We start from the raw sequence: 27,940 nt of genomic DNA on the forward strand, positions 1-27,940 counted from the left end.
TAATGTTTCCACAAAAATATCGCCATGCAAAAATATCGCCGAAAAATTGTCGTTTTTTGTGGCGACATTATTGCATTTGGCCCTGTCGCCATATATATGGTCACCCAAATAATATCGCCACGACATTTTCCCGGCGATATTATTTATGGCGACCATATATGTGGCGATATTAATACCTGATACCATTCCAGGCCCTTCCTTTGCCATAGTTGTCTAAGAATCTACCTACATCCCAGAAAGAGGATGAGTTGTACTTACCTGATTTGCCGAGAGAAACTCCTGATTGTTGTCATTCATTCCCATGTACATGTTTTCCCCATCAAACTGCAAAAGAAAAATGAAACATCATGAATTAAAATGGCTGCCCACACACACACACAAGCACAGGAGCTCTAACATCTGAGCATACTTAAACCTAGCATGCAACCCCCCTATACTACACATAGATGACTAACAGTAATTTATTAACAAACCACGAGGCTGAAGGATGTTTAGTTTGTACATTTCACCAAAATACTCAATAGCATTATTGGACCATAATACACACATCACAATTGGTGTTGTAGTGTAGGTACAAAACAAGTATGTAGGCTTCACAATGGTCTGCAATTATATCAACTTGCAATAACAGTTTATGTACATTATGCAGTTATTGGCATTTAATATTAGTATTTTCTTTGAACAAGGAGAGTATCTCAATCAGAACCCGTGTAGATATGAGCAAAAAGAGGGAGCTGAGCAATTTCTTTTTTTTACTGTTATCCTATGTACTGCACTACCTCCTACCCTTCCCCCCACACTTTTCCCCTTCCCCTCCCCCCTGCACTTGCGCAATCTCCATGTCACCTGGCCTAGTAGGATCGCTGTATCTGCCTTCCCTCTGTTCCCCTCCCTTGCCTCGTCGCGCCTTGAAACGCTTGTGCACAGGTGCGTTATAAATGCCTTATCATATCATATCAATTCCTTTTCAGAGTGCCTTACAATTATTTCATTTAATTGTTTTTTTTAACGCGCCTGATACTGTGCCTGAATTTGGTTTCTAAGCGCAGACCAGCGTGTTCTTGCTTCCAGGTCCAGTGGTTGCCCCTGTGCTAGCCTCCGTTCACAATAGGTCATAGTGATAAGAGAGTATGCAAGGATCCACTTGGTGGAAGGGAGGGTTCAAGTGATAGAATGGACTGGGTTATCTTCAATATATACAGATTACAAACAGAGGGACCTCGACGCGTGAGGGATTGTGGGTACAACACACGTCACTATAGGGATAGTGTTACAGACACGCCTTGTCGACGTCCCCTTTTCGACTACGAAAAACAAAATGCAATACTCCGCAGTGACCACTGGATGTCGGACCTATGCACAGCATGTGATTCTAAGCAGATTAACAAACATCAGAAATACAGATAATCAGAAGACACAGGGAAGAAGAACATTAAGAACAGCAGGGGAAGTCAGGTGATCAAAGAGCGTAATGCTTCGCTGGCATAGGGTGGTGTTCCCTGCCAGAGAGAGGAGAGGTTTGATGGGGCGGGGGAGTGTGGTGTTCCACTAGACGAGGAAGAACAGAAAAGGGGCCGAAGTGGTAAGAAGCGCATGGGCAGGGAACGGAGAGGGTGAGTAGGACACTGGAGCGATGGACTTGAGGCAGGGAGTAGCAGTTTATCAATCAATGAATTAAGCCTTATTTTGGCGGTGTGCCTTAAGTGTCAGGGACGAGTATGCTGGTCCTTTTTACATAGAATTGCATAATAGCCTGGCGGTTAAGCAACACAACAAATTCAATCCAATGACAAAACAATTTGTCATCACGCAGCAAATGCCTCGTAACACGACGTAAAGTGCAAGTGTGCCGTATATAAACAATCCGGGCCTGATTTACAAAAGTGTTTTTGAATGCAAAAGTCCAGTTCTAAAACGCCCAGGCCCTTAAAGATTAAAAAAAAAAAAAACAGGTTGACTAAAAAAACGAAACTTCATAAACATCATATATGAAAGTTGCATAATCAGCAGAATCAAAACCATCGCTAGACAGCTTAGTTTTAATAACTATACTAAAAAACACACTGCGTAAAAGTGCATCGCCGCACTTTTAAACCATTGTTTCTGTACACACGGAACAAAGCACAATCAAATCAAATAGCAGCAGGATTCATTCAAAACTGTTGACAAATCGACCAGGACTGCTACAAGAAATGAAAAAATATTACATTTCGTATATGGGCTCTAAGTAGTTTTTACCAAGTTTAGAGCATCCTTCGTGCATCTAATGTAAAGTAAAGTAAATAGAGATTTGAAGAATTGCTTTCCGAGACACTAATATAATGGTCATTTTAATAAAAAAGTGCCGAACATCCTCTTCCCAGCTTACACAGAGAGTCCTTAGTGCAGTGGCAAACAAAAGAGCGCAGGGGGTGGAATGCCCAGTCTCATTTTGGTCATAAGGATTTTCGTATTTCTTTTGCAGTGGAGATCCAGATGTGGCTTTAGTCCTAGCAGCTGTTTGGATCTCAGCTACTCTAGGAGTAGTTTCCTTTGGACACACTTCATACATAGCTCCCTTAGGTGCCGTTCATTATGGGTTTAAGGGACCACTGTTTTATACTTCATGTTGTACATTTTGGGGCTATACCAGAGATCCATCCCTAGGTTATTCAACATGTGTTTGATGAAGCTTAGCCATCGAATTTCTGAGGCCTTCTGGAGAATTATTTAGTGCGAAGGGCTTTGCAATATGCTTCCAAGGCCCCAACTGCCAGTATAATAGGGGGCTTTAATTTAACTGTATGGGCTATCCCTAAGAGACCAAGTTCTAATCTAGCCAGTGTTGTTGGGGGACTATGTGTAAATCCCAAAAGGCATTTCAGGATTTAGTGTTCTTCCTTTTCTAGCAGCTATATCTTGGAAAGACCCCAGAGCTCAGTACCATATACGGCTGCAGAGATAGTGGCATTTTGTGAGACTCAGTAGCATGAGAAAGTGTGCAGCCTCTGTAGCGGTTGGAGAAGCCAGCCACGGCCGTGCTTCTTCTAGCTAGGGTCTGCGAAGGCATCATGAAGCAAGACACAGACAACAGATTAAAAGTTCAAATAAAGTACATTTTATTAACATAAATGTCAGGATGGTGTAAGGCCTAACTTGCCCTATGCTAAGGTGGGATTTCCATACCTAAATAAACTAAGCATAGACCTAGTCCGTAAGTTCAACTTAAAAGTCGGTCTGTGTCCAAAACCTATACTTGCCCTCACAACTAAAGCTAAACAATCCTATACTTGCCCTCACAACTAAAGCTAAACAATCCTATACTTGCCCTCACAACTAAAGCTAAACAATCCTATACTTGCCCTCACAACTAAAGCTAAACAATCCTATACTTGCCCTCACAACTAAAGCTAAACAATCCTATACTTGCCTCACAACTAAAGCTAAACAATCCTATACTTGCCCTCACAACTAAAGCTAAACAATGTGTAGGGATGTCTGCAACAAACGAAATAGTGTTCCAAATAAAGTACTGAGCTTCTGCCAGCTCTAAGCTTACTTTCCAGCTCCCCTTCCCCAAGTTCAAGGCAGGTCCACAAAGTCTCGGGGTTCCCTTCCCCAAGCAAAACAGTTTCAAAAAGGATCTCAGGGTTCCCTTCCCCAAGAAGACAACATAGTTCCAAAAGGGTCTTGGGGTTCCCTTCCCCCAAGAAGAAGACACAGTTCCAAAAGGGTATCCTCGGTATAGGCGCAGTTATCAGACCATTACATGTCACGCAACTGATAACCCTAGGCTTTCTTGCCCACGCAGGTTTTTCTGTCACAGCACCTGTGTCCTGGTTCACATTCACTTTGGTTTCTCCTTGCCAGTCTCTTGTCTTTGCCACAATCTGTTTTTCTCCTTGCCAGTCTCTTGGCTTTCCACAATGTGTTATTTCACACAATTTACTCCATGGTGCTCACTTTCCTTCACCACCGTACTTTCACACGATTTAGTAATGTTCATTGCTTGCTTTCACTTTATTTCATAGGATTCGGTCTTGTTACTGGTCTCAGTATTTATTATGTGTACTTGACACTTGCCTGCATTTAATTCATAGGTTTATCAATGCTTTCTTTTAGTTGTGTATTCAAAATGGCTTAATTCTTTCACTTATAGTTCAACTTGCTCGTATTGTTCAATAAAATTCCTCACTTTGGGTTCACTTTTATTTGCACCTCTATTTTGGCTCAATCGGCAATTACATTTACCCTGTAGTAGCCCCAGAAGCGCTACGGTACAAGCGTTCCCTCTGATGCACTCGCCGGTCCTTTGCGGCTCTTCTGGAAGTCTTCTCTCCTCGCTCTGAAGAGAGAGTCCCTGGAATGCCCCTCCTAACCCCATGAACATGACGGCCCGAAGAGTCAAAAACGCACAAAGTCACTCACTATTTGGCCAGGCCTCAGGAGGACCAGTGACTGACACGTATGTGGAAATATATTCTCTCAGACAGCCATTCAAAGCTTATCTAGTGAATGTCTTTATGGATACAGGTGCTTCAGCATTGGTCATGAACCCAAATGCCTCAATGGATGATGTTGACTAATGCAAAGAAACCACTGTGCTGACGTCATTAGTGTCACCACGACATAGCCATGTTAGTCACTCACAGCCATGCACAATGATACATAAACACACATGTGAATACACGAAGAACATGCTTACACAGTTCTGTAGATAGAGGACAGATACATATTCATAATATCAAACGCTTTTGTTATTTTTCTCATTAGCTAAGGGCATAAAGGCTGAAAGCAAGGCAACACAGAGATGCAAAGTAAGCTAGCAGATGCTTATGGCAACTAACCTTATGGAACTACAGGATCACATAAGGAACCTGGAAGGACCAAATACGACTAACCTAGGGAAAACATAGCATGGTATAAATATGTATAAATCACAGTACAAGTATAGCGAGGATCACATAAGGTCACACACCGCAGGACGAGAGACGAGAGAAAGTAGAACCGGGCTGCACAGAACAAGAAGGCCAGGTCTTGCCGCCAAGGTCAGAGACAAGCAGCACATTCCAAACTTAAAACGACAAGAAGCCATCTGCAGAAAAACTGAATAACTCCCCATTAGCTGCAGACCAGAAGAGCATGATTTCAAGGTCCTCAACAAAGTGATGCGGCCAAGCTAGACAATGGTTATTCACCCATGGTGGGAAGACTAAGAGTTCTCAGCAACACAGACATGAAGTGACACATGAACTCGTCAACAACATTGCATCTTGGAGAGCGCTCTCACAGGCAAAAGTGGTACTGCTGATAGATATATTGGGAACACAGAGTCATTCTCATGACCTTGAAGTGGTGCACAGAGCGCTGAGAACAGAGCTGGGTTCCAGGCCTGGGGAGACTAGTTCCAGCCAATCATGGGACAAAAATCAAGGGGTTGATGGCAGAGGGCAAAGGCCAAAGGTAATCCTGCAACCATGCAAGAATTTAATAGACAGTTTCTTGGGGAAGGGGCAGGCAAGCCACCTGACATGAGAGGGCCAATTAACTAAGATCCATAGGGGCAATCTATATGTTATACCCCTCCGATCACGTGATCAGAAAGTGGGAAAGGTTTTTTGGGGAAGGGGCCCATGTTGTGACCTTACTTATAACAAAAAGGCTTGAAGGCTTGAAACAGTTTTGGGAGCGGTGACTCTGGAGATTTTTTAATTTCCTTTACGATCTCTGTTAGATTTTGTAATAAACGACAGCCTAACTTGCCTGTGGCTGAGTACTCCGTTTGCTCTGGGGGAAAGGTTGTTGGGCCCTGGAAACTGAACGGGTAAGCTCATAGTAACCCCAAGACCTCTGGCATACCATACCACACCAACAGCTCGCTGACCCGCGCGCACTTCTCTGTAGCGGTGCAAGCAGCGCTCACACTTTGGAAATCTCTCTGTGGATTGCTGCAGCTTCACTTGACACTTGCAGACGCTGCTGTTAGCTTGCATCTCTCAGGATTCTTCCGTGCCCCACAGCTCTGGCTGTGGACATCTGACCAAAGAGGCTTGGACAGCTTTGCCTCTATTATGGCCCCCTCAGGCTCTGGCGTCGCAGTCCCTCCTGAATAATTACTGGCATCCTGGCCTCCAGACAGGACCATCCTCGGCAGCCTCCTTCTTGACATGATTTCTCTCCTTGCAAGCCTGCACCTCTCGGCCCGGCTCCTTTACTGTGGTCTCCCCCTCCTGATTGTCAACTCTACCTTTTATGCACCTGCTACCTATTAACAGGTTGCAGGTGTGGGTGTGAGCCCTTAAGTCCATTTGCCTGTCCATAATTACTTTTGTTCTCTGGATATTTGAAAACAAAAGGTGCAGTGAGCTAAAACGTGGTTGTAGACCCTCCTGATTGGAAGAAATCCCATAGAACAAGGTATTTGACCCATGTTCGTTCTCAGTAGAGGGGCTCCCACACGGCTTTGTAATAATGTAAAACTTAGGGTTTCACCCCAGTAAGCCAGGGTAATCCAGACATGGACCCCTTGCTCACTGTGCTTAGAGAGGCACAGTTTCACCTCACTGATGAGGCCAGACTAGGCCGAAACACGTATCTGGGGTTGCTGATGGTACTCTTGTTCAGAGGAGAATTGCCTAGCATTTCGGCGCTGGACTGCCCTTGTGGGTGGGACAAAGATTGATATAAAAAAAATGATATTTTTCCTCTGTGAAGGGTGCAGTGAGCTGAAACGTGGTTGTAGACCCTTCTAAGGAGAATAAATGCCATAGAACAGGGCTTTTGACCTTCACTGTGATCGCATCGTCTTCTTCTTTTGTTTTTTTTAGAAAGACGAAATGGACTGACCTTTAATGATGCATTTCCTACAGGCCCTAAAGGGTGCAATTCAGAACAGATTGTGTGTGGAGGTCAAAATACATGCTGACTTTCAACCAATAGTAGCCCAATGATAGGGAAGCACAGAGAAAGATAGAGGGGGGTAAGGGCTAGCTCAAAGATGCGTGTAGGGGAAAGCAAAGGCCTTGTATAAAATGGATGATGTCAGATTAAACATGTGAATGAAAGTACAGCCAAATGGGAACACCTTCAGAATAGTATTAATTGCATCCGAAAATAACCAACCAACCAAAACAACTATATACAAAGTTACATATGAAAAAAAAATAAAGGCATCGAACTAGACAGGTTATTTCATATTGTTAATGACTTTAGGTTTGAGTTTTAGAGGCTTTTTCTAATACCGATTTAGTGTCCCCAGCGACTTAAATGCTTGTTATCTGTGGTTCCTTGTCACGTCTTCAGAGTATATCGGAGCAAATCCCAATTTCGATAACTATAATCCTTGTATGCATAGTCATCAAAGACAAGGGCCAAGTTTTGGTTTTACAGCTTCTCCAATTAATCAATGAGTTGTTAAGATAAAGAACCTTCTTGCCCTGTGATTACACGTGTTTCGGCATCAAGCGCCTTTTTCAAATCTGGGCATTGAGAACTTTCTTTTTCATTTTCAGTTAAATATCATTGAACAAATACATGCAACAGAAATGAGGGGTTGGAGAAGAGGAGGAGTATGCGGGTTTCACAGAAAAAAGAAAGAAAAAAAATATATAGGATGTACTAGTAAATAATAGCAAAGAAAAAATGTCCAACATTCGAAAATAAACAGTGATCCAAAACCAAACCTTAATAAATCAAAAAGTAATAAAAATAACAAACCGTAACACAGTTTACAGAGTGGCTTGTGCAAGTCAAGTAAGAGAGTATAAACATGTGTTCGTATATATAACACATTATAGGTGTCTCTTAGTATCTAAATTTCTTCAGAATTTCACAGTATACTGGTGTATTGATATACGGTTTATAGTGATTATTTCGAATTACATAATTTCGAATGACAAAATGTCGAAAAAATGTTACCTCAAAAAAAAAATTTGAATCTTTTTTTTGTAATTTTTTGTTTGAAATGGGGGGGTTCCCGGGGGGGTTCCCGCCCCAACCCCACCTTTTTTAAAGCCTTTTTTTTACTTGCGAAAAAAAAACATGTAAATGGAAAAATAATACATTTGACATTTTTTTTTTTTTAGGTAAAATGTTTGACATTTTTGTCTTTCGAAAAAAACATTTCGAGATATTAACTGGATACCTTCATATACATGATTACATTCAAGCATTGTCTTACCATTTGTGCTGTGTTTTATCATATGCTCTGCCTTGTAATGATGTAAGAATGTTCTTTATCTTAACAACTCATTAATGAAATGGAGAAGCTGTAAAACCAAAACTTGGCGCTGGTCTTTGACGTGTAGGCATACAAGGTCAATGGCCCTCATTACGACCCTGGCGGAATTCGGAAAACGATGGCGGAAATGCAATACCGCCATCGAATAGCGCTCGGTGCGACTATGACCCGTCACCGCAAAGTACGATGCCATTAGCGACACCGTAGTGAACGCCAACGCTAACTGCACCAAGCACGCGCGCGCGCGCCATGCCAAACCGTAAACACCACCATGGCGCAACGGTACGCCAATTCCGACCCTAGCGGACATGTACCTAACGCCATCAAGCATGGCGGAATGCACCATTCCGCCATGGTGAGAAGTACGGCATCGCGAATCAACCGTAAACGGCCCCACTGAGTGCCCGTACACCGCTCCCTGCCCACAAAGTACAACTCCCCGTAGGTGCAATGAAGCCACAATGCAACCAGTGAAATGCACAAGTCACCCATGCATGCCAACGTACAATAGAAACACAACAGGGGCCAATGGGAGCTGCAGGGCACAGATGGCACGAATACAGAAGCCATCCCAATGGACATGACCACAGTCCCCCACCAAGAAACGCACGCAAACACAGGCACCTGTGACCAGCAATATTCCGAAAATCACATCATTCCACCAGTCCACCTGGCTGACCGGCATCTGTTACACAAAACCCAATCCCCCGCCCCTGAGCATGACAACATTCAAACTGTCATATTGGCAGCCCCCATCCCTGACCTCACGGGCTTCGTAGGCAAACGCGCCCAGTACAGTACCACGCAACTAAACTCCGAAGCTGGAACCCAGTGCAGATCTCCTCACAATACATCGCCCCCCAAATAGGCATATGCCACATCACTTGCAAAGAAGAACGCTACACGGGCCAAATCAGAATAGAAATTTAATGCACATCAAAATCACCAAGCCCATACAGCCATCAGGCCATGAACTCCAAAACACATTTCACCATTGTGGGCTGCATCCGCAAGAAATGACCAGCCACTACTTGTGTGACGCCCTGTTCCCTCATGGTACACAGAGCCACATTCACGTACGAAAAGGCAACATGGAAGCGCACAGAACCGCAGGGCCGTCCCAATGGGGAGGCACTAGTCCAGCTGAAAGGCCGAAATGTTGCTCCGAGCCACCAGTACTGGGTAAGGGCATGTGGCCCATTGGCGATCGTCCCATAAGATCGTAATGCTGCCCCACTGATTAACACGAAGCAGCAGGTGTCGGGAGTAAAACCCATCTGCAGGAGTGGCATACAGATGGCAGTGGCAAAAGGGGAGGAGATACCTGTCAACCAAAAGAAAAGAAAAAGAACAGAATGGCCATCAGTACTACATTCCAACAACTCACTGCAATGATCACACTAAATCCACAGCCACATGCATGCCAGCCCACTCCAAAGGTCCATCACCACCCAAAAACCACTTGCGACTCATAACTATCCATATCGAGGTGTAAACACCATCACAAACGAGTGTACCTGTGCATGCGCCTGTGAAAACAGAATCCATCTGATGGGATTGGTAACGTGCATGGACACAAGTGTCTGAGGGCGCGTCGAGACAGGGAGGGCTCAACAAGGCCAGATAGACGATGGTCCCACTATAGCAGCCCTGCATCACATAGCGTAGGGGAGGCGGATAGATCCCAAGAAGCCCTGTACATGGCAAACTCTGTATCAAATCACCTGCCCATGCATCCATTCATCATTCCCTCATCCCGGGATTAAAACGCCTGAATATTTACTCACATAACATTAGAAATATCCATTGAGTCTGTGCGTTATGCAGCCTGCAAAATCCACAGTGCCCCAGCCCGTAATTCCAGTGTAGTGAAGTAACATGTATTTGGAAACGTCCGGCCTCATCGCCCACGTCGCTATTGCGCATCCCAAACCATTCATATCAATCATTGCATTCTCGCCATGGCCCCTGTCCCAAGGACATTGAACAATAGAACGTTATATTTGCAGTCAGACCTGTGGGCATCTCCTCGCCGCTAGCTGGAAACCGAAAGCGCCGCCCTTCGAATTCCTCATTTGCAACATCACGTCGAAGAGGCATCTGTGGCCGTTTGAATACACTAATTAATCCATCGAGTGCGGCTGTGTGTGAAAATGGCAACTGCCTTCACCCATGAATGGGACGCCCCGCCCGTCGTTGCAACTCGGTACAGTGATGAATGAGGGCCCACCGTTACTCGAGTACTACGTTCCACTGACCCTTCACAACTCTGTTCGCGACTGCACAGATAGTATGTGAAACAATGGGACCACAGCAGAATGAACATATCAACCAATGTTACACGGCCATCGGGTACAAATACATGATTGCAATAGCAAGATGCCATTCCACGAATTGCAGCGTTGTGCGCGGGACGCGCTCGGCCAAAGGGGAGAGCAGTTTGCACAGGTGGAATGAATCACCACAGGTGGAGGCCATTCAGCCTGAAAACACATAAATTGCACAGCCAGTCTCCTCCCACAACCACACCGAAATTCTACCGGCAGGACTCGCGATGTTGGCCCTGGGGGACCTGATAGCACTGCAAGTACTCCAACACCAAGAAGAAGACGAACACCAACTACAACCGGCCGCACGGAGGAGACGCAGGAGGAGGAGGAGGCCAAGGCAGGGCCAGCAAGGGCCGCCAGCACAGCCACTACCACCACGCAGGCAGCCCGCAATCCCACGCCTCCGAGCACATCCGTTCAACCTCACTGATGAGCAGATCCACACCCTCTACCGTCTGGACCGGGACACCATAGCCGCCATTGTGGACATGACACAGGCTGACCTTGTCAGCATGATAGATAGCCCAACCGCCATCCCACCCCTACTGAAGGTGGTGTCTGTACTACACTTCCTGGCCACAGGCACCTACCAGCACACAGTCGGACAGTTGCATGGCATTTCTCAGCCACTGTTCTCACGGACACTATTGCAAGTGCTCGATGCCCTCCTGCAGCACGCAGACGACTACATCTCCCTACCACGCTCGGAGCAGGAAATTACCAACACAAAAGTGGGATTCCATGCACTTGCCGGCATACCGGGTTGCATTGGTGCCATCGACTGCACCCATGTGGAATTGGTCGTCCCACATGCCATGGAGGCCCAGTACCGCAACCGAAAACAATTTCATTCTCTGAATGTACAAATGGTGTGTGACTCCAACAGGATCATTACACATTGTTGTGCCCGATTCCCTGGATCAACCCATGATTCTATGGTCTTGAGGAACTCTACAATACCACGCTACATGGAGCGACACGCAGGGAACAGATCCTGGCTACTCAGTGAGTCTCATTTCATGCATGATAATGTGGGGTATGTGATTCGGCAATGACCTGGCAGGAAGGGGGGGGGGGGTGTGCGTACGTAGCAATGGCATTCCACATCATACGTTTCTCGTCCACATACAGGTGATGCTGGATATCCACTGAAGAGATGGCTCCTCACACCAGTCCGGAACCCACGGGACCAGCATGAGGAGGACTACAACCATGCCCACTCACGTACCCGTGTAGTCATTGAACAGGCATTCGGCCTACTGAAGGGTCGTTTCCGCTGCCTCAGCAGGTCTGGCGGGGCACTCCTGTACCGCCATGAGAAGGTTGCAAAGATGGTGATGGCATGTGTCATGCTCCACAACATGTGCGTACGTAGAAATGTGCCCATGCCCCCTGACGCAGAACTGCAAGCACCTGATGATGGTCATGATGAGGGTGGGGATGTGGCAGCACCTCAAGGAGTCTGCGAGGCACCGGAGGCCCGTGACATTCGTCAGCATCTCATTGATGTATGCTTCTAGCACTCACGCCTGGTGGCTGATACATGGACACGGGACTCGTGGCACTGTGTGTGTCTGGGACATGCACAATATGGACTGTACGCCTATGATGGCCTAGTACACAAGGATCAATGTCCACACATCTCATTGGTTGATCGTGCACTTTTTATGGCATATGTGATATCATGTTGTACCCCCTATCGACCCGCCACCCAAGTGAGCCCAACACACCCCCTCCACCCTCCCACCTCCCCCCCGAACACCAGTGTCCAAAGATGCTCATTGTCAGTGGGCAGTCGCTATTGCAAGCCCCCTCTGCGGGTATCAGGGGCACCCCTGCCTGTGGAGCGCAGGTTCCTCCCAGATCTACGTTGGGGGCTGCCCTGGACGGAACTTGCAACGGATGATGTCTCTGCCTGCTCAAGTCCATGCATGTCCCTAAGGGTTTGCGAGAGCTCAGTGAGCACACGGCGCACTGCGGCAAGTTCGGCACATACGTCCTTGGACGTCGCATGCAGTTCCCCCCTCAGGCTCTCGGTGCTTCTCTCCATTTGTGCCCTTAGTGTCTCTGTACCTCTCTCCATTTCTGCCCTAAGTGTCTCAGTTGATGTTTCTATGTCTGCCTTAGTGCCCCCACATTCATCGGCATGGTCCTTGAGGAGCGTGGCCAGTTGCTGCTGTTGCACGATTAACTGGTCGAGGGACTGTTGCCTCTGCTGGGCCATGGCCATTTGCGGGGGTGTCACAGAGGGGCTGTTGTCCTCATGTTGCCCTGCCACAGGGCTTGTGGGGGATGGCCAGTCGTCGTCTTGTGGGTGCCCCTGCGTGGTATCCTCATGTTGTACGGGATGGGACAGACAGGGGGATTGGGACAGGTCATGGATGGATCTGACTTCGACATCCCCGTCTTCTGTGTCGGAGCATGCTGCCATCAATGGGGTGTCACCTATGTTGCTGCTGCCACCAGAAGCAGTGCCTTCTGTGGCATCCGTTGGGGGGACCTGTGGTGGTGGTGTTGTGGGCATGCTGGCTGCTGGGGTGCCTGTTCATGTTCCCTCCTCTGTGCTGCCACCTGATTTGTGCTGCTGCCGTGTCTTGATGCGTGCAGCTGAGGTGGAGGGTCTTTGGCCGTTGGTCTTGGCCCTCTTTGCAGGTGTGCTGGTAGGGGTGTCCTGGAGCTCGTCGTTTGGATCGGACCCTGTGGTGGAGTAAAGGAAGGCGAGGGTTATTGATGGGTCTGTGGGAATTGGAATGGCATTGTATCACATGCATTGGGGTGGTACCTGAGGGTGATTTGGGTCGGGGCCTTGGAGGTGCTCTCATTTGTGTGTGGAGTGAGGGTGCAGTTGTTTGGCAGCCTGCAGTTGGGGTGTGCCTGCTGCACGTGTAGTGCGTGTTTTAGGGGTTTTTAATTATTTATGTATTTATTGTGGGTTTTAACGTGCGCTATCAGGCCGATGTGTGTGGACGTTCTCCTGGACATGTGTTTCTGTTGCACTATGTGGACGCATGGTACTTCACATGGATGGACTTTGTGGATTTGGCATTGTTTTATTTGGGCCACCTACCTGAATCTTCGGATGTCTGCACTCCTTTCTCCATCCCTCCGACTCCCTCTATGCTCTCCATTCCGATGGTGGAGGCACAGATTTCTTCCCAGGGGGTCAACTTGATGGGTGATTCAGGACCTCCCCCGGTGGCTGTGGCAATGTTGCGGTTGGCAGAGAGTATGCTGCGGACGCGTATCCGCAGGTCGTCCCATCGCTTACGGCATTGCTGTGGGGTGCGGGGTGCGGTCCCCACCGCACTTACCCGCTGTGCCACCAGAGCCCATATGGCCTTCTTGTTTGCAAGTGCCGTCCTGGTCATTTGCGTGCAGAAGACGACGGCAGCATTCTCCTGGAGGGTCTCTGTTAGCACGGTGAGTTCCTCACGGGAGAAGTGGACCTGCCGCTTGCGGTCGCACGCTTTCTTCGCTACTTTTCCCATTTTTCTTGGTTTCGCTAGGGTGGATGACGGGTTGGGGTGTGTCTCAGGGTAGTGATTTTAGTGGTTGTGTGGTTTTAGTGGTTTTATAGGTGTACGGCGGGATGTTTCCCGTTCCGGCCCCGTGTTTTAACTTCCGTTTCCGTATATTTCCGGTCACCGTACTTTCCGGTAGGCGCACACTGCGGTGTCCGCTGTGATGGGTGGCGGTATTGCACCTAGGGCGCCGTACGGCGGCGGTGTGGGCCGTTTTGGGTTCATTTCCGCCATCGCGGACTTTGCACTTCCGCCATGCCGTGGTGCTCGTGCCCGATGGGTCGGAATGGGCCGCACTTTGCTCCTTCGTGCAATGGCGGAAACGCTATTTACGCTGTGGCGGTCCGGTCAGTCACTTTCCGCCAGGGTCGTAATGAGGGCCAATGACTTTAGGTTTTGTCCACAAACATGCATTTGCAGCAATGAACAAATCAATCCGTGAGCTAGCAGAAGTGGAACCTTTCACGTGGTGCACCAAGTGGCGCATTTAGAAAGGCACAGGAACAACATCACCAATATGTAAACACATTAGTGAGCACACAAACATTTGTTCAAAAATGGTGGGGTTTGTGGTCAGGCAAAATGGCTACTCATCCTTTACTCACTAGTTGGCCAACTACCTGTACATTCTCTCGCTTTTACCGCTGAAAGTATGGCAACGTTAAAACGGTCTAGACATTTGCAGTGTAAATCAGAGGTGTAGTTGTGTCCTTGACAAGCACACGTGCAGCAAAGCGATCATTTATCAATGGAGCATCTGCACCTTTGAAATCAATGAGGGCGAAAGGAGGAGGCACTCTTTTGCAGTGCGAAGAGACCGGGAAGTGCAGTTATGAGCACAAAGCCGCAGAATGTGGCAGGACAGATTATTCAACACTCCCCGGATTGGAATGATTTTGGAGGGCAATTTCATCATAGTGCACCAGTTTCTACTGGGGCAATAGATTTCATCTTCTTTCTCCAGCCGGTTTAAGCTCCTTGGTCTGCTCGTTTAAGTTAGCAACATGCTCTGCCCTGCTAATCATTGGAGCTAATTTTCATGAGCACGTAACGTAAATGGATGGCGTAAAAGCCTTTTATGCCGTGCATTCACGTCACAGCTCATTTTCATGCATTTGTATGGTGGAGAGGATGACGGAATGCAACCTGCATTTCCGCCACGCCCTTCCTCTCCGCCATACACATTTGGGCCGTCATGGATTTTCATGCCTGTACAAACGTTGAGGATCAATATAGGGTCCACCAGCTTTTTGCTTAAGCAAAAATCAGGCTCACTTCGTAGCGATACATTATAAATGCTGCCTACCATGCGTACATGCAGGCAGTGTTTACTCTATTTGCACTGTGAATGTAACCCCTCCCCACCACCAAACTTTGCGAGGAAAATACTCTCCATAATGTTGCAATGGAGTATAATCTCTAAAGTACAACCACAAAATTGGCAAAAGCTTCAGACTCTGTGGACTGAGTAAGCAGTGAATCTCCTCTGGAAGGGAACTCTGCGGAGTGATTAGACCTGGTCTGGAAAAACACTTTTTCTTCTGTAATTTGCCATAGGCTGATAAGGGTAACATCCAGAGAAAGCGTCCAAAATTACAGACTTTTTCTTTTTTAAAAGACACGCAGTTATCAACTTTCTTCAGGATTCAAATAAGTGTATACAAACTTGGATCATGGACATATAGCGTAGCACTCGCTCAGTACCAATTTCGATCACACCTACAACACATGATGCCTCATTTTAAGAAACCGATCTTTGCTTAGAAAGGGAAGCCCGGGACCCAAGAGTTATGGAACAACTTTTGCAGGATTAGAAAATTCGTACTCCCACTTTGTTGAGATTTGCGGACTGGTAAGATTATAGACATGATTTAATACGCGTAGACTCCCGTTGTAATGAGAATGCCTCCTCCCATTAGATTTCATCTTGGGGACTACCTTCTTGGAGGCGTTAAGTTGAGTTTGACTGCAAACCAAGCAGAATATCTTCTAGATGTACCACAGCCCCTTAATCAATTGATAATTTTGGAGGAAGAATTGCCCCCACCCCCCAACACAGAGGTGACAAAAGGCTAATTTGCTCAGTCTTCTCCATTGAATAAAGATCTGGAATCTAAGAATTTGAATTGTCCCTCGCCGGGCAACAGGAAAAGCTCTAGGAAATGTTTAAATATGTCTAATAATTCTAAGTGGGCCACACCTGGAGAAGAAAAGAGCAAAGAATGATATGCATGCCTTATCAACAGAGATGGTAATGGTCAGTCCAAGCAGAGTAAGGTAGCAAGGGTAGACAAACATATGGATATTCGTATCTTCTTTGAGATGACTGAACTAATAAAACACACCAGAGTCTCAGATTTAATGTGGCAATAAGCCCGGAGACAGCGGGCCAATACCTCCCCAGGGTTGAGCACTCGCTGCTGCGCTCTGGGTGTGATCTGCAGGTCGCAGGTTCGAATCCCGGCAAGGCCAACTCAGCCTTTCATCCTTCCGAGGTCGATAAATGAGTACCAATTTCGGTTGGGTGATATTGTATGTAAATATGTGGTATGTAAAGCGCTTTGGATTAAGGCGCTATATAAATAACACATCATTATCATTATCTCGGTGGGCTGATATTTTAGTCAAACAATTTATAAAGACAGGTCTCTTTCCAGATACATGGTCAAATGCTCACATAGACCTGATTTCCAAAAAAGGTGGAAGGGAGTCTCCGAATAAATACATGCCCATTGCACACCTAGATGTTCAGAGCAAGGCGCTAGCAACAAGCAAGGCAGGGGATTTAGGTAGAGCGTGGGCCCCGTTTTGAATGGGATGTTATATAACGGTTGTCAAGTTTAGGGCCTGCACACTGGAGCCCTGCCACTTGATTTACCTTGTTTCGAAGGAACGGCTGTCTTTGACCAGTGTGATCGGGTTAACATTTGGGAGATGTAGAAAAAGACACGCCTGCCGTGAGTGCTCACTTCCTTTCCCGTGCACGGGTGCACTTGAGCCTGCCAGGCCTGTGGCACGATCATGCCTTTTCTGCGGCCACCACAGCAGCCACCGATTTAAGGTACATATGGACGTCGTACATGAGAAAAACTACCAACGGACAAGTCAACCACTTTTGCATGTCGATCAGTTGTGTTCAAGCACAGCAGCACATCGATGAAAAGGCAGTCCGGGGAAGACCTAGAGTTACTGAAACAATTGTCAAAGCAAGACTCTGACAAAGCAACTTCCCAGAAATCGCCACCAACATCTTGACAGATTTATCTTACTACATCCTGACTAAAATGGAAAAGTAGCTCCTCCACTCTAATGCATTGATTCCAAGGTGCAAATGACACAGTGCAGATCTGGAGCGTACGCTTTGCGCCGGCACTATGGCGTTTGAGCGTATGTTCTGCTGCTTCTGCAACTGGATCCACACCAGGAAGCATATTACATAGCTCAGATTTGGGGGGTACCAGAGAATATGTTTCATATTTGCCCGAACACTGAATAGTCAACCAAGTATTTGGTCTGAGCCAAAGAGCCACATATTTGCTTCTTAATAAAGTTGCAAATATAATCAGCACGGGTCATAAACAAAAAGGAGCTTTTCAATACTGCTCGTATTGCCATCGGCACGACGTGTTTGAGGTCTGCTTAGAGAAAGGAAAGCACTTCAGATGCTTGGGATGGAGCTCTTACAACTTTAAGCGGATCCTTCTTGGGAGGGTCAATCCCGATTGTCAAACGCATAATTAGCACCTGGTTGTGTATTACTCTTTTGTCTCATTTATAGAACCATTTGGCCACACAAATTTGGAATGCTGACGGGAATCTACTTGTCTTTTTATGCAAATGTCCATCGTTTTAATTAATCTTCAATGTTAGACATCTTTGCTGCTGTTAAGACACCAGGCATTTGGTAAACAATTATGTTTGATGTTTTTCTAAAGGGATCAAATTGTGGGATATCCAAATTCAATTACATGGCACTCGGTCATAAGTGTGCAAGTCTGGCTTGCATGACCTTTAACTTTTATCCAGAGGTCACACACACACATCTTTGCAGCAGGCACTCTATCCAATAAAGCTACCTTACCCGTTGCTGGAATGTTTGACCAGCAGATTGCTTGCAGAGCCTGAGCTACCTTGTTGGGCAGAAACTAGCAGGTTCAACAAGGACCCCTACTGCAGACACTTCAGCTTTCTTAATTAACTTACAGTGAGTGTAACCAGTGGAACTGAACTGTGCTCTGTAACATGCATGACGCATCCAACAACTCGGCTGAACTCTTCAAAATCTGCAGGGAACTAGCCAACCCTTCCGCAGTCTCCGTCTCCACTCTTCTGTCCCAGGCCCTCTGAAACGCACTGGACACACACTTCACCACAAAAACTCTGGACATCCTGAGCACCCTTGCTACCCTCCTCCCAAACCTTCCATCACTCCATTGCCTCCAATGACTTATCATCCTCCTCCTTTCTCTCTCACTTCCTTCACCCCTGTCACACCTGAAGAAATCACCAGAGTGATCTGCTCCACGACGGTCTCTTCCAAACAGGTTTCTCCTTGCTCCTCCAGAACCATCAAGGACAGCATTGGCTACCTTGCCCCTGCACTCAGATCGCTGCAACCACTCTTTTGCCAATGGATCTTTCCCCTCCTCCCTCACGCACTCCCTTGTGCACCCCCTCCTAAAATAAGCAGACCCTACCTGTCCAGTCAACTTCCCCTCCTATTTCTATCACCCCTTTCTTCGGGAAACTGCTGGAGAAGCGGGCATTTACACAACTTACCTCAGACACTGAACTTGTTGGTGGTCTCCACGCCCATCAATCTGGATTCGGAGCATCCAGAGGCACGGAAACTGTTCTTGGGAACATCCGTGAAGAACTGCTCGCATCTTTGGACTTTAGCTCTACAGCTGTCATCATCCTACTTGGCATTTCCTCTGCTTTCGACACAGCCATTCTATCCTCATAAAATGGCTTCATGAAACCCTTGGTATCTCGGAGCACTGGACTGACTGACCTCATTCCTAACTGCCCATTTTTCCCAAGTAATATTGGGCACCTTCTCCTCACCTACTTCCTTTTCCATCTGTGGAGTCCTCCAGGGCTCAAACCTCTCCCCCTGGCTCTTCAACACTTACCTTGCCCAAATGACACTCCTTCTCTGCCAACTTCCAGTGCTATGCAGATGGCACAACTCTTTTGCAAACTTCCTGCTGACCCTCTTGCATCTTCCATCATCCCCAACTGCCTATCTGCCATCCAGTCCTGGTGCACTTCCAACGATCTCTGCCTCAATGCCAGAAAGGCTGCGATCATTCCCATTGGGACCCCTGCTCCCTGTTTTTTCCCCCCTCAGTCTGGCCATCCTCTATGGGCTCTCCCCCTGCTCCTTCATCTGAAGCTAAAACCCTTGGAGTCATCTTCGACTCCTCTCTCTCTCCTTCCTCCCTCACACTCAGGACATTGCCAAGAAGTCCCACTTTCAACTCTTCCTTCTCAAATGAATTCTCCCTTTTCTCACTCCCCCCAAGAAGCTCAATGTTACCTGAGCCCTGGTTCGCTCTAGGTTTGACTATTACAATAACCTTCTCCTGAATGTACCTTCTTCCGCTCTACGACCCCTCCAGCTTACCCAGAATAGGGCAGCAAGACTTATCCTTGGCCTTAAGCCCAGGGAACACGTCTCTCCTGCCCTAGAAACTCTTCACTGGCTTCCGGTTGCTGCTCGGATTCAATTCAAATCCCTCAGCATCATCCACAAGGCTGTCTGGAGCCTGGGACCACGCTACCTGCAACTTTCTCTTACTAAATACTCTACCTCTAGATCTTTACGTTCCTCTGGCACCAACTCTCTGTGTGTAAAGCGTTTCGCTAAAACAGAGGTCCGGAAGTCGATCACTTTCTTCAGCTGGCTCCCTCCTATGGGACAGCCTCTGCCTTCCTCTTCACCTTCAGCAGGACTTCCTCAAATTCCAGAATCTCCTCAAGACTTTCCTCTTCATCTCCTGCTTCCCTTCTTCCTCTGCTAATGTCACAGTCACTGTGATTGGTGACCAGGGCCCTTAGGTATCCTCTGGGACCTCGCTCCCCACACCTCATCGCCCCAGCCTCTGCCTACCTTGCATCCCTTGCCTCGGCACCCATCGGCCTTCGACGTGTAGGCTTGCACTATCTACCCCATGTGGCTCCATGCCAAATAGCACTTACCACACTATGTACTTCATCTGCTGCTCACCCAGGAGCACAGACACTCCAGCACCTAACCCCACTCCCACTTCTCGCTGCACTTGCACGTTCTGAATACTCACAAGTCATAGTAGGTTTGTCTTTATCTTCCAATGTATTTATTGTTTTTCTTTTCTCAATCCCATGTTCCCGCCCTGTTGCCCTTTGGGCCCTTCGAAACAGAATTGATTTACTGTATAACAAACGCACAATAAATAAATAAATAAATACAGTCCTAATGAATTAAAGAGCATGTATTTCCTCGATGTGATTCTCCAAACGATTCTAGCTCGCTTTCACCCATTCCTCATCTCCTTATATCCAATCAAAGAAGCCTTAAAAGCAGCCATTGTCCACTTTCCCTTTTTATAGCCATTTGAAAGTGTGCTTTCTATTTCGCTGGTGTGTTTGCTCTCTTCCCTGTTTTCAAGGCATACTTGCTATTTACTACAAACGAAAGTATTTAGCTTCAAGTGACAACATGCTTTATTGTTCGGCAAAACACAAAGACCTCTTTTTTGAAGGAAGGAAATCACGTGAAGAGCTATTTGAAGCCAAATGTATCGATGGTGCAAATGTGGAATGCAAGATCTAGGGCAAATCTAGAACCGCGTCATTTTGCTCCTCCTCAAATGAACAGGAGCGGCGATGTGGTCCTTTCGGTGATACTGAATGCGTGTCTGGCACCGGGTGTGCATTCCGGAGGGGAGTACCCCCGTTTGTGTGAGGGGAGATACTCATGCAAATCAAGCAATCAGCTCATTTACAAGCTCTGTATTATCAGACCTTGCCCACAAAACATGCCTACATGCCCACGAAATCTGTCCCTGTGAGTCCCTGTGAGCCATCTGGGACTTGCTGTGCACACAAAACGCACCCAAGAGGACCCACTGGAAAAGAAAGAGGATCTTTGGTTCAGTAGCCGACACCTCCACACATTGGGGATGGACAAGACCGCTTTTTAATGTGTGCGATGGCCTGACCGGCAATAATGCCGTCAGCACTGGTGCGTGAAATAGTGAGGGCGAAGCTACTGTGCCAGCAAACTAAGAAGACTGCCCCGCCACTCCCAGGACTTGCACGTACACTTAGAAGCCTTTGCCATCGGCAAATGGGGTGCAAAAGTATGGGCTGCACGTGGTGCATGGAGACATCACTCTGCCGGTGGCAGCACAGTCTAAGCTAATGTGGCAACTGGAAGTTTATTTACAAGGCCATCGTTCTTGCCAGGACCGGGTACTGGTTTACTGGAAACGTAAAGTACAGTGCTTCCTCCACCACAATTGTAGGAAACAATTGAAGTGGCTCCAGTGAAAATGCTATGGCATGAAGGGATTGTTGACCTATCACATGCCCCTAGATACAGCTGCTCAGGCAGGTCTCGGGAGGATAGCTTAGGGGCAACGTGCTCACCTGGTAAGAAAGACGACACGGAGCAACACAGGTTCGATCCCCAGGTCCGCGCTTAGCAACCGCTGGATATTAAGCGCGTTATAAATAACCTATCATATCATCATATCATATCATTGAAGTGGCGTATTGGTAGGAATTCAGTGAGGCATGGGTTCCTTTTCAACCCTCAATATCCTATAGAGTAATTCTGCAAAGACACACATTTATAATCCGAGATACATATTCCAGTTGTGAAGCAAATGTACACACAATTCGAAAAATAAAATTGTGTTGGTTCTTATGACAGGATAACTCAACTTCAATATTTGTGGCACTCAGAAGAATTATTTTCTAGATGCCATTCTTCGATACAGTAAAGACGAAACTATTCCCGATTGCTAAAGTAGGTTTTGTGCATCTATTTTTCTTAATGTGCACTTTTCACTGCCTCATAAGCACAGTTATCAATATCATATGGGACACATCAAGCTCCCGCGCATGCCTGGTTTCTGTGTGTACCCATCCCCGGTGGGTGAAAGAAGTGTAGGATACGTGGCATACAGCACACTGCTGGCCCTTGTACCTTGATGCCCCCCCAGGCTGCAGGGGGTGCGCTGAAGCAGCGGCGTTGCCATAAGACCTCACTCTGATTAAACAGGATCTGATCCTGATCAGCGTGAGGGCCTTTTCGTGGCGGCCTTGCTGCAGCCAGCTACAACAACCTGCAGTGACATTAGCTCGGTAGAAATCATTTAAAACACTTAATTGTTTTGATTATAGTTTATAATAGCACTAATTGCTCAGTCCTCTGGCACTTCCCAGGGATTTAATAACCAGCTAGGATTAGATCATCTCGCTAAAATAACTGGGTTACGGTTAATGTTGTTTGAACATTTTACTGTACGTCGTGTGTTGGTCGCACAGAAAGCTCTCGCTGCCTTTAGTGTTGAGTTGTGGCATTGGCTATGTTGTGCTGCTGGAAAGCGCAGACCACAGCCTCAGACATGTTGTTAGAAGTCCTCTCATAAGTAACAATAAAATAATTTATGTGCTTTTATTAATTCATTCATTCATTTTAAATACATGCATAGTGCAAAACGTACTGTATAAGGTATCAGGTAATATTATCCCCATACATAATGTCGCCATACATATAGTCGCCGGGAAACGGCATAGGAGACATTATTTATGGGGGCAATATATGGGGCAAATGAGAGCAGGGGTTGTGGGGGTCTCTGTTTAAAAAAAATATGTGGGTTACGGGGGTGTCCCCCGCAAGTTCCATATGGTAATACCGTCACAATCGTAAGGCGCTTTATAAATCAATAAAATACAAATACAAAATACAATAAAACTGTGCCATTCTTGTATGGCAATATTTTTGCGGGGATATTATCACATTCAACCCTTTATAAAGGGATCATGGCGCGGGGTACCAAGAGGAGATGAAGGATCAGAGTTTAGAATCATGTATAGAAATGAAAAGTTTAGAAATAAACTATATCATTTTAAATAAAAAAATTAAAACGTTTAGAATAACAGCACAAACAAATCAAGGCGGAAATGACACCAGCAGCCACCAAATCATTTAATTAAAAAAATATATATATTTGAATTACGATTACTGGTCACTGACAGGATGCTATGTCTTCCATCTGAGGGTATGTCAACGTGACAATGCGGAAGCAGAGAGAAACAGATAACTCAGCCCGCGAATAAATAAACCTGCAGTTCCCAGGCATGAAAACAAGCAGATGCCCAGCTGTTAGTTGGAACGTTTAGTAGCAATACAGCAAAGAGGGAAACAAATAATGCAAGAATTGCCATACTAGGAACACACTCAAGATGGCTTTGCACAAATATTGCCGGTAATTGCCCATGTACGTGTGATGGCTTTGTTCAAATATTACCCTGGCAGGACACAACTGTGATGGGCAACACATGAGCAAATTAAATGGAATAGTTCACTGGGCGAGTATGTGTACAGATTGTAAGACGTGTTTTGGGTTCTATGTTAAAAAAGCTCTGATAACTTTGAGAAATCGGATCCTGTGTCCTTTAAAATGAACAAAGAAGATGGCCGTCCAAAATAATTTAGAAAGTTCTTCCTGTCATCAATGGCGGAGGTGCAGGCCATCAAGTGAGAGAGATTGAATATTGGAGCCAGGGGCAACTTCACCTCAGAGGGGCACAGGCAAAAACATGCTAAACAACACTGCCTCTAGCATGGATCTGATGTCATTTTAATGAAATTGACCAGATCTTTAATTTGTTAACAGGTGCTTGAAGCTGCTCATCTCTCCCTGCGCGCATTAAGGTGATCACTGTGCAAAGAACCGCTGCTGAATAAAGACCTCCTCCCCAGTTGCCATCTGTTGGCGATACGCAGCCACATGCACCTTCCCGGCAGTAGTGCACTACGGAGGTGAGGGAAAGCCTACGCTCCCTTCCTACTTCACCGCATCCCTTCTCTGACACCGCCTCTGTGCTTCTCCTCCACTTCACACAGTGGGTAGAGCACAATTGAAGATGATCGAGCATCCAATAAGCGGCTCCGGGGAGAGATTGCGTGCACTTTTGGCCATACACACTCTTGTGGTGGGTGGGATCACTGTACCTTCGCATGATCACCCCATCCACCACCACTGTCAGAGGTAAGGGCAGGACATCAACTGGCACACTGGCATGAAAGGATACTTTCACAATCTTCCTTTGCAATGCTGGAGCACCCCAGTCTGCACTCAAAAATAAAATCCTTTGACCCACCACCCTCTCACCTTTTTATTTCTAGGTTGCCCGTATGGAAAATATCGTTGACTGTTTTTTGCATATCGGAGAAAAGCTACGTAAGCATTGGCATAGACAAGCCTTGCGAGAACAAGCGTCAAGTAAAAGGAGAGTCCGGTAGTCTAACTATATATAAGGATGTAAGTGTATGATGCGTCCTGGATGTAGCTCAGGGCACGGCATATCCCTTATAATCTTGGGACAAAATTCCAAGTAATTGACTAGCTCACTTGGGATGTGTATGGGACTCAGATGAGCGGGCCAGCAATCGCCAGCAATCGGATGTCGCGAGGTGATGATTTGCTCTGAATAATAGGATCTCAGTATGACTCCCATTTTATTTGCCTGCATGATGGGCATCCACTGATTAATACAGGTAAGACATGTTTAAAGACTAGGGTGGGGTCCTACCTTCTTCTTGGGCAGGATCTGTGTACCCTTTAATTTCCTCACAGAGATGAAGCACCTACTGCACTCCCCAATCCCATCACTCACTTTTGCCACCTCGCCATACCCTTACACTAAGCTGCACAAAGGTGGCAGGTTCTATTTTGCTGAACACCAACACCCTGCAAAATACATGCGAAGCTCAGACAGACACACACACAAAAGCCGGCTGCCTTGCACAGCTGATCCATTGGCAATCTCTTGCTCTGCTCTCTATGCTCCCATCTATCCATTCACAGGCCCGCCTTTTAAATTGCCAAGAGGTGATGCAATGACAAAAGCCACCCTATAGCAAGATTCCTCAGCTTTAAAAAAAAAGTAAACCTTGATTTAAACAACAATAAAACAAGTTGTCATACATGTTCAAGTAACAATGGCCCAATTATGCCTCTCACTGGCGATAATTCCAAAAACATATCATAGAATACGAGCAGTACAATTCAAATGCACATGTTCAATATCTATCTCTACATACGCCTCACCAGCTGAACAATCCTCCAACCGCTCAGCGGAGACCATATAGGCCCGGAATGGGCTCCAGATGTTTTTAGGTCTAATGCAAGAGATACAAGTCTCCTCCCTATCGTTGATGTATACCAGACCCCTCAACCATTCAGCATGCGTGGGGGCAGCCTTGGGCTTCCAATGCCTCAATATACATTTCTTAGTCACTATACATGCGATACAAAAAAATCTGCAGGTAATAATGGCAGCCTTATCAATATCCCCTAATAAATACTTAATCGGGACCAAAGTAAGTGGTATAGCCATGATATCTGTAATTATTTCATCCACGTCTGACCTGAACCTAGCAATATGTGGGCATGACCAAAACATGAGCATAAAGTCTGCCGCCGATGCCCCACATTTAAGACTTGCATCAGTAACACTGCGTGAAAACTTTGCAACCTTGGCCTGAGTGTAATGTAGACGATTTAATACCTTGAATTGCATCAACCTATACCAGCCATTCAGAGACACCTCTCTAAACAAGAGACATCTCCCCCACAACTCATCCGGAATCGTACACACCAGGTCTAGTTCCCACCCCAGACATACAACGTTCTGACTGTCTGATGCCGCTGAGCCAGGTTATACAGCCTGGACACCATTCTCCTAGCTTCCCCACCAGAAGTGATCAGATCAATACAGGGATGCAACTGCGGTTCACAGGGAAAAGATGGCCATCTGCACCCGAGCACCGCTCTCATCCAGAAATACTTTAAGACTCATATCGGCTTATTGCCCAATTTGCTTGTGAAATCATCTAGAGATACAAACGAGCCATCAGGAAATAAATCCCCCAATACCAGCTGCCCTTCCGTATCCCATGCTGCCTGGATATCCTTGTCCAATGTTGGGGCAATATTGGGAACATTCCACAGTGGCATCGCCTTACTGTATGGAACCTGTATGCCTAGTCTACGGAACAATCTGGACTTTGCATGGACAGTACCGGGTCAAAGGTGCACGAGTTAACATATGTAAAACTAATAATTTATTGATTTCAAACCATAGGGAGCAGCACTGTACTTATCAAGTGACACATGTACTACAGGGTATGAGAGAAAGTGCCAATATAGAGCAAACAGAGCCTTATCTACAAGGAAGTGCAGCTCGAAACAGGAGCCGCAAGTCCTCCCCATTCGAATGCTTCTACCATCCTCCCAGCTCAGTCGGATTGCTCCCGATCCCCACATACATTCTGACACCAACGAGCGTAAAGCAGTACAAAGAGCTTTCCCCGGCCCAATGGGAACATTGGTGAAGTAATACAATAATTTAGGGAGAACCACCATTTTCAATAATGAGAGGCGTCTATACATTGAGACCGGAGGTTTGGACCACAAATGTTTGCACTAAGAGACAGCATGTACGTCGCATTATTCTCCACATATAAGGACTGTACATTGCTAGATAACCAAACAAGGTACATAAGAGACAAGGCAACCCACTTAAATCCCAACAAATCAGAAATGGTCTTAGTAGGGTCAGTCAGCGAGAACAACTGCGACTTTTACCTATCAACCCTGTATCCCGAATACCTGTCAAACTCATGTACATCTTCCAACATCGGTCTCAGATTAATCTCAGGATTCCGGACACATACAACAATGTACTGTCCTCATATAATGAGATAACTTGGGGTGGTCGCAGAATACAGATGCCCCTGTGTCCATGTTTAGACCGTATAAGCTCAGCTAGGGTCTCCATAGAGAAAGCAAAAGGCAAAGACGACCGAGGACACCCCTAATGAGTCCCCCTGCCAAGTATAATGTTTGGTGATATAAACTCTTTAGTTCAATCATTATTTCAGATCTGATCAGTAGGGGAGGAGTGCAATAACCACACACAGGTGACAAAATTTGGGCCAAAAGAAAACCGCCTCAGAACTGAAAACCGATACTTCCAAGAGACCGAATCAAGTGCTGCCTCAGCATCTAAGGAGGCTGCCACAGCCTGAGCTCTGGGGTTTATTTGCGAGATAATATAAAACAGCCATTTGAGATTTAATGCCGTTGAGTGAGATGGAATAAAACCTTAGGATGAATAAGCGCCAGTATATATGCGGGAGTATCCTTGTCACAAAAATGTTGACATCCACATCTATTAAAGAAAGCGGCCGATAGGAAGCCACATCCTCTGGGGGTGTATTCAGTTGGTGCAGAACCACAAAGATCACTTCCTAAGTGTCTTGGGAAGCTCCCCCTTAACCAAGAACTCCTCTCATAGTTTAAGAAAATGAGGTGCCAGGCTGTCTTTAAATTCCTTGTGGAATTCTGACACCAGTCCATTGGACCAGGGCACCTTATCAGACGAAGTGGAAATAGTAGCCCCAATTTCCTCCACCATAACAGGCTCATCAAGAGCAATCATTGCATCCTCGAGCAGTTGAGAAAGCTCAATACCCACAAAGTATTCTACAATGGCCGCCCCTGTACACATATCAACATTAGACTATAAGGCTCTCTAATAGACTGTAAATACGTAATTAATGGCTTGTCTCACAGTGCCAACCGTGC

The 27,940-nt window shown here is 46.4% G+C and overlaps 1 protein-coding gene across 4 annotated transcripts in view; it reads right to left on the reverse strand.

Annotated features, from left to right (window-relative positions):
* TOX2 (TOX high mobility group box family member 2) overlaps positions 1-27,940 on the reverse strand; it is a 1,178,640-nt gene that overhangs the window by 767,991 nt on the left and 382,709 nt on the right. For all 4 annotated transcript variants that reach the window (XM_069652135.1, XM_069652136.1, XM_069652137.1 and 1 more), the window contains exon 2: positions 259-324. In XM_069652135.1, coding sequence (XP_069508236.1) covers positions 259-324 — 66 coding nt within the window. The remainder of the gene's footprint in view (positions 1-258; positions 325-27,940) is intronic.

Source organism: Ambystoma mexicanum, chromosome 3p, assembly GCF_040938575.1.
Source record: "Ambystoma mexicanum isolate Mex_15411 chromosome 3p, UKY_AmexF1_1, whole genome shotgun sequence".
NCBI classification, from domain to species: Eukaryota; Metazoa; Chordata; class Amphibia; order Caudata; family Ambystomatidae; genus Ambystoma; species Ambystoma mexicanum.